The 8,167-nt window shown below is 37.3% G+C and overlaps 1 protein-coding gene across 1 annotated transcript in view; it reads right to left on the minus strand.

The window, feature by feature from the left end:
• The window catches only part of vars2 (valyl-tRNA synthetase 2, mitochondrial), a gene marked incomplete at its 5' end in the record, with an annotated part of 29,627 nt that overhangs the window by 18,861 nt on the left and 2,599 nt on the right, over positions 1-8,167 (minus strand). The window contains 6 exon segments of the mRNA XM_014026750.1: positions 299-389; positions 3,385-3,473; positions 3,569-3,677; positions 5,323-5,442; positions 5,734-5,815; positions 5,925-6,022. Of these exon segments, the coding sequence (XP_013882204.1) occupies positions 299-389; positions 3,385-3,473; positions 3,569-3,677; positions 5,323-5,442; positions 5,734-5,815; positions 5,925-6,022 (589 nt within the window).

Here is an 8,167-nt window from a genome sequence, read left to right on the forward strand (position 1 = left end):
GTCACAGTGCGAGGGGCGGGGTACACCCTGGACAGGTCGCAAGTCCATCACAAGGCTACACATAGAGACAAACAAGCATTCACTCTCTCACTCACACCTAGGGACAATTTAGAGTTATCAATTAACCTAACAGTCATGTTTTTGGTCTGTGGGAGGAAGCCGGAACAGGTACTCTCCGGGTACTCCGGCTTCCTCCCATTTCGATGTGATGGATCTCATTTGTGAAGGAGATGGTTTAGGGATGAAGGACGGAGCTGTGTTTGATGAGGCTGAACTGTAGAAACAGTGCTGCAGTTACCAGTTCCTAGCTCCATGTCCACCAGAGGGTCAGTGATGATGGGGATCAGTATGTTGGTGAAGGGGTGTCGACACTGTTTCCCGTGGAGAGTCTGGAACAAAAAGGACAAACACAGGTGAGTCACACAAACACTTTGTGTTTCTACCAATCAGAATTACCAGTGGCGGGCACCAGTCCACTAAAGCACAAATCCGCTAATTGCGGACCTAAATATTTTGTTTGCGCTTTAGCGGTCTTACTAATTTTTTTTAATTCATAAGCAAATTTGTGCTTTCTAAAATTAAAATGCAATATAACTAATTATCTACCAGTCATTATTATCTTGAACAGCAGAAGGTATGTCTGTCAATGAATCACAACACACAACTATCCAACAGCACCCCTCCCAGATAAACACACTTATTGAGAAGGTATACATCCTGCTGAATGTTGCTTTGGGCCACGGTTCTGATTTCCCACAATGCTTTGTGTCTGTTTACGTAGCAGGAAGGCAATGTTTAGTACTCCCTTTCCCAGCAAAAACAGTAAACGTTTGTAATCATACTAAAATTTTGTATGTATTGATTTATTTTACTTTACAATCGGAGCTCCTTTTAAAAAAAATAAAGTTTAAACACTGGAGCTCAAAAGCAGAAATGCTTTAAAGGTGTTATGCTGGTGAAGACTGACATCTAGTGGTCAACTGGAGCAACTACATGGAAAAAGTCCTAATCCAGGTAGAAAAAAATCAAAAAGAAAGATTAAGTAGGTCTTCTGGACGGGTTCTTCTTTAGTGAAACGTTTCGTCTCTCCTCCAAGAGACTTCTTCAGTCTGATGAGTTTCAGGTGGACTGGAAAACTTTAAAATCCAATGGAAACATGAAAAACTTTAAAATCCAAGCTCTTATTTTGAAGGGAAAATACTAGTTTCCTGTTCTCTGTGCTTTCATTTCCCGTCAGTCCGTCATGTACCCAGAATGCATCACTTCAGTTTTCCAATAAACAGTTTTAAAATTACTTTATTGATGCTTCTTTAATGAAAAATCTACAACAAACAAAAGAAAAAGACAAAGAAGCAGCCGAACTAGCAATCCTCAACAACTTTTTAAGAAGCAGCCGAACTAGCAATCCTCAACAACTTTTTTAATTTTAACACCAGGAGCCAAACTTCTCTTACAGGAAATCACATCCCCAGCAATCAGCAGTTGTAGGATTAAGCTGTACAAGAGTTCATACACCACTACTTAGCAGTATTGCGCATATATTGTACATGACTTGTTGACAGCTGGTAAGTATGAAATTGAACTTGTGCTTTTAAATTAGCTTCTGCTAATTTTTCTATGACATAAGCTTTTTAGAAGTTGTGGACCTAAATTTTTTCATAAGCGCTTTAGAAATTGCGGAGCTAATTTTTGGATTAGCACTGCCCACCATTTAGAGTTACTATTATGTTAGTCCTGGGTACATTTATCTGAAAACATACATTTGATGATTTTAATCATTCTTTTAAAAGTATTCAAACCTTTTAGAGTACTTTAAACCAGTGTTTCCCAAAGTTGGGGTCGGGACCCAAAGTGGGGTCCTGAAACATCAAGGTGGGGTCATGAAAAAATTTTCGGAATTAGTTACATTTTTGCCTTAGTTGTTACAAAGGAGTGAGGTTAGTGTATTTAAAATGGATAAATGTAGTATAAAAATATTGTTACTATGCCCATGTTTATTTGACCTGATACAAATGTTTATCATCCATAAATAGCTGTGGGCACAGGTCTCTGCTGCTGTTATTTTGTGGGACAAAAACTGAAAAGTTTGGGAACCACTGCACTTTGGTTCCCAAAGCTGGACTTGGGACCCAATTATGGGTCATGAAGCACCTTGGATAATCTCCAGAAATCAATTTAAAGGGTAATAAAATAATTTCTGATGTAATATTTTCCCTATAATTATTACAAAAACACAAAATAAGTATAAATAAGTATTTATACTTGTGTAGAAGCTGTTTAGATTGTCAAAAAGCCTGTGTTTTTAGGGTTATTAATGAAGTTCGTGTACTCAGACCAGTAATATTTGGGGTCACAAGTTTTTGCCACGGATATTTTACGGGTCAGAAGATAAAAAGTTTGGGAACCACTACTTTAAACTTTACTCTGTTCCCAAAGTTTTTATATTAAGACCACCAACATGGGGCTGTGACCCTCTGATCTGAGGCTGATACAGGAAGTTTCTCAATATACTGCAAACAATTTGATTAATTACTTTACATGAGCAGTAAAAACCAACATGATACAACTCAGACCCTGAGAACAATGCAGCATGTGTTCAACCCTGCTCCTCAAGGCACACTGCATCTTTTACTTGTTTCCCTTCTCCACACCTGATTCAGCCAGTGAATCACCTCTTCCAAGTTCTGCAGAAGCCTGATAATCACCCATTCATTCAAATCAAATGTGTTGGAGCAGAGAAACAAGTAAAACGTGCAGGGCTGCTGCCCTCCAGGACCAGGATTGACTATCCCTGTCTTAAACTAAAACTATGCTGCTTTAAAACCAACAATGACCATAAACTACATCTCCCATAATGCATTTTGATTATTTTACCTGCAGAATGACTGCATTCCATCACTAGGTGGGGGTGCACAGGGTTCAAAAGTAGCTGAGCCGGCTATTTTGTCTGCAACCCAGCTGTACAAGGAAGTGGGAATGTCCCATTTATAAGTCGTAAACATAAACAGGAATGCTCCTCTAGTGGGAATACCCAAGATGGCAGCTACATACCACAACTCAACAAGTAACTCTTACTTTTACTTTTAATAGGGTTTCTGTATTATTTCTTTCACATTTAGTCAGTTGTACACGCAGTGCTTTCACTGTTTATATGCGTTAAAAAGCTGTTTCGATGCACAAAATACCACACAGAGCTCAGTTGTTTCTGTTAGCAGAAAACAAGAAATGTGACGTTTTGTGTTGAAGTTAAACACGAGACGTTAAAGTTAATAACAACTGTTTTAAAGAAGCCTGATGTAAGGAATTATTCCATGAGACTTGGAAATAAATAAATAAATAAATAAATAAATAAATAAATAAATAAATAAATAAATGCAAACTAGCCTGATATCGAGGGTCCTCTGGGTGAACAGCTACAGCAACATCTCCGAGCATAGTCTCAGGACGGGTGGTGGACACAGCTACTTGGCCGTCTGAAATATTTACGAAAAGGAAAACTCTACGTTGTAAAATAAAAATGACAAACAAACAAAACTCAACACGGTTCCGGACAGTGGCAGGTACTCACCAGAACCTTCTACAGGGTAAGCAAAGGTATACATGGCTCCAAACTCCACCTTGTTTTCATATCCTGGAACAGACAACATGGTCGGCCCCGAAACTTCAACTGAGTCAACCTGATGACAAATACAAAACTTTAAAGTTCATTTATTGTACTTTTGTATGTGTACATGACATCATGTGGGGTAAATGTATCTAAAAATATACTTGAATCACAATCAATAAAGTATCCTTTCAAATTAAAGCACTTTATTACTATTACAAAGTCATAATTGGCTTTAAAAATACAGAATGATTATTAAAACATCTTTAAATTACACAACGTAACTTTTTCTATAGGCTCTAAACACATCTCATGTTTGAGGATTTCAGCCCACAAATGACTGAATTACAAATAAAAAACTAATTTCAAACACTGCAGGTTTTATTTTACTAATTAATTCCAGTCTGCAACCAGTGATTCTGGTCTAAATATTCTTACAAGCTGTGAATTCAACATGGTTCATTTTGTTTGAATTGAAAATATTTTCGATTTCTCTCGTTTTCAATTCTGCCGTGATAATGAGTTAATGTAATTAGCTTTGTATGTGTGTGCCTCAGTTCAGCTGTCTATTTGTCTGTTAGCAAAATATCCCACATAAATGTCAATAATTCAGTCAATTTTACAGATATTTAGTTAAAAGTTAGTCTGGTAGTAGCTGAGAGTCATCCCCTACACATACTTTGAGCACTAATGGATTGTCTTTGTTTCAAACTTTGACATATAAAGCAGAGAGTGATATGTATTCTTTCAAGAAATGCTGTTTTTATTTCATTTGTTCTACTCCAGTTAGACAGTTTATTGGGACTGTTTATGTTCTTTCTTTAAACTCTGCCAACAGCACAGTGACTTATTAAAGTCCAACCAGTTTCAATTCTCAGTGAAAACTTTTTCTTTAGATTAAATAGAAAAGACCAAATGGTAAAGTACATGTGACATGCCTATCCTTCAAATACAAAAAGTCAAAGAAAACATCTTTATACTTAAGAAAGTTGGCATAATACAAATGATTTTACCCATTTTGTCACATAACCGACATATTTTCTTTAACATTTGGCACAGCCAAAGTGAAACAGGAAGTGACATCATAGGGGAACTCATTAGTAAAATAAACTCGCTGGTCTCTGTTTATTAAAACAAAATTATTTAAACTTTAACTCTTCTTTGTCTCCCTTTGATGGCAACTAAAAATAATCTAAAGAAACATGAGATTCTTCTCTACATTTTGTGTTGTTAGCTTTTGTAACAACGCTCTGTTTACAAGCAGACATTCTCCTTTGACATCACTTCCTGTTTCTTCACGTGCAAATATCTCAACAACGATTCATCTCAGCGACGTGTAATTTGTTTTGCAATTTTTTATCAATGTTCTCTTTCCAAAAATGAATTCATGTTTATTACAAAAATTTGATGTCACAGGCCCTTTAAAATCGTACGGCTTCAACCAGTGAAGACCAAACATTTGTTTTTATCCCACATACAGTGTGATAGATTTTCACATATAAATCCTAATGTTTAAAGTTAGTTATGACATAAGACTTGTCTTTTTACTAGAAAGGAATAATTAAAAAGCATCCAGCAACTTCAGGCTGCCAGCCTCACTGAACCTAATCTCTAAACCTTTTTTATTCCTGTGTAACGTGAAAAAAAAACATCAAAACTGTAAAACATGTGTTTGTCTACTTGTTGAACAAACTGTCGTCACAGAAGGCTTTCCTCACCTCGATGTCAGAAATGGCCGACTGAAGAGCGCAGCTCCAGTTGATCATCCTCTCTGAGCGATAGATCAGATCAGAGTCACAGAGTCTGACAAAAGCTGTGGTGACGGCCCGGCTGAAACCCTGAAGAACAAAACTAACTTTACAACACGTTTTACACTACAACGTATGGTTTTCTCATTTATTTCTGCTGACAATTCAAGAATCCACAGGGACTGTTTGACCTACAGTAAGCCTGTGATTCACCACCTGGATTTAACTGAACAAAGAGGTTGGTTTGGAGTTTGGTTGAAATCCCATAATCCATCTATCTAAGTGGGTGAAGGTTAGAATACCAGCAGAAATTCATTCATGTTTGAATTCAGTAGAGCTCTTTGGGTTGCAACTATAAAATCATCTCGACTAAAGGCTCACTGGATCCATAGTGAAACAGGCTCTGCTCCAGTCCAGAGACGCCCCAAGCTTCCTCAGCTGCTGGTAGATCTCATCTCCTTTCCTGGGACACAGGTGAAGGTGGGGAGTAATTAGTGTGAAACAAACACTATACAGCATACAAAACACACTACTGATGCACAGTGAGGATGAGGAGGAGGAGGAAGGCTTACTCTTTCTTCCAGTTCCACACTTCCTGTAAAAACTCTTCTCTGCTAAAGTCGTGTCTGTGCTTCCCCTTTTCTCTTAAAAGTCTCTTCTCTACGACAGTCTGAAATCACAAAAATCACAAAAGGAAACCATGGAAAATGACCCTGCAGCAGAGCGTGAAGTCCAGATCATTTGAGGATTTTAAATAAATTAAATTTCATCTTATGGAAAAACTATTTGTGGTATTCTCGCTGGTCATGCTCATATAGAGCTAAGATGCTGATTCAACATGGTCTAAAGGTGTTATATCATGTGTTCTCTGTGAAGTCAATCACAAGTTCAACTAATGAATAAACACACAAAAAAATTAACAGTTGACAAAGCTTCCATTCTTCATCACAAGTGTTATTTATGGCGTCCTTTCAGAAGCTGACCTGTTATGGACAAAGGTTTTCTCTTTTCAAAGTGGGCACACCTCCTACATACAGTAGGTTTTACTGTACCTGGTATTCCTAAACGGTCTCCCATCCAAATACTAACCAGGCCCAACCCTGCTTAGCTTCTGAGACCAGACAAGATCTGAGATTAGTTCAGTTGTCATCAACGAGTTTCACTTTTTAAATGTAATTACTGAAATAAATGAACTTTTTCATGATATTCTAATTTAATGACCAGCACAGTATGTATGCATATTATATATATATATATATATATAAAATCAGAACACCCATTCAGAAGAAGACAGAACATAACAAACATAGGAGAACAGGTGCCCTGGGTCATGCAGCCACAGACCCTGCACAGAGTAAGGATCATCTTCATAAAAACATCATGAGGAGGTGCTACTCTTAACAGAAAAACTAAAAACCATAGAAGGACATAGAGCTGGGCGGTATGACCCAAATTTTATATCAAGGTATTTTCAACAATTACACCGGTTTCAAGGTATTTTTTTCCTCACAGGTCAGCTGATAATAAAATGTACAAACTTTGCTTATTGACTTTTTTCTTTTATCACTGTTTCCCTCCTCTTGTATGTCTTTTCTTCTTTGCCTGGTTGTAGACAGTAATCATGCATTTTGGTCCGATCGTGAAGGGTTGAGAAAAATATCATTATCTGGTCTATCGTTGCGTGTGAATAAAACTTAAAAGGATGACTCACCTTACACACCAGTCAACTCCGCTACACTACAAAACTACTTCCCCCCGGGCTTTTCACAATAGAAACACGCTAGATTCTCCAGGAAGTATAACATAGCACGTTAAATCTAATCATGCACGTCACTGAAGAGTTGTTTACTATTCAACCATGGTGAAAACGGGATGTTTTTTTTAATGTTAGACCATATAAGTGGCTGAAACACACCACATGCCACCAGTTGTTCCAACAATAACGTTAGCATGCTAATGCACTTAGCGGTGCTGCAACGAAATGTGTCCCCAGGGAAACAGTTCACTGGCGGCTGCGAAGAAACGTTCCACACGTGTTCAGGCTATACCGATATTCAGAAAAGTCATATCATAACAAAAATAAAAACCGGTTTTCAGTACAAAACAGTATACCACCCAGCACTAGAAGGACAGATGAGGAAAAACAATATATATCTATTATATATACAGCTATATGAAAAAGTTTGGGGACGCTTGTTAATTTTCCTGATTTACCTTTATAAATAATTGATCATTTGAATTAAAAATATCAGTTAAATACATCATATAGGGGACAAACAAAGTGATATTTGAAAAGTGAAATGAAGTTTATATGATTTACAGAAAGTGTGCAATATGGCTAAACAAAATTAGGCAGGTACATAAATTTGGGCACCGTTTTCATTTTATTGATTTCAAAACCTTTAGAACTAATTATTGGAACTTAAATTTGATTTGTTAAGTTCAGTGACCCTTGACCTCCATACACAGGTGACTCCAATTATGAGAAAGGGCATTTAAAGGGGCAATAGTAAGTTTTTTTCCTCTTTGCATCTTCTCTGAAGAGTGGCAGCATGGGAGTCTGAAAACAACTTTAAAATGAGCTGAAAACAAAAGATTGTTCACCATCATGGTTTATGGCAGTGGTCTGCAACCTTTATGATCAAAAGAACAATTAGTGCTACTTGGCTCACTAATAAAATGTATCCAGAGCCGCAAAACAAACTACAACTGTGATTATCAACTGGTGACAGAAACCACCAGTCACCAAGGCTGGAGACTGAACAATACTGGAAAGGCATATGGGAAAGGGAGGCGTCCCACAACAGCAATGCAC

This window comes from Austrofundulus limnaeus, unplaced genomic scaffold (genome assembly GCF_001266775.1).
Source record: "Austrofundulus limnaeus strain Quisiro unplaced genomic scaffold, Austrofundulus_limnaeus-1.0 Scaffold587, whole genome shotgun sequence".
In the NCBI taxonomy this organism is placed as follows: domain Eukaryota; kingdom Metazoa; phylum Chordata; class Actinopteri; order Cyprinodontiformes; family Rivulidae; genus Austrofundulus; species Austrofundulus limnaeus.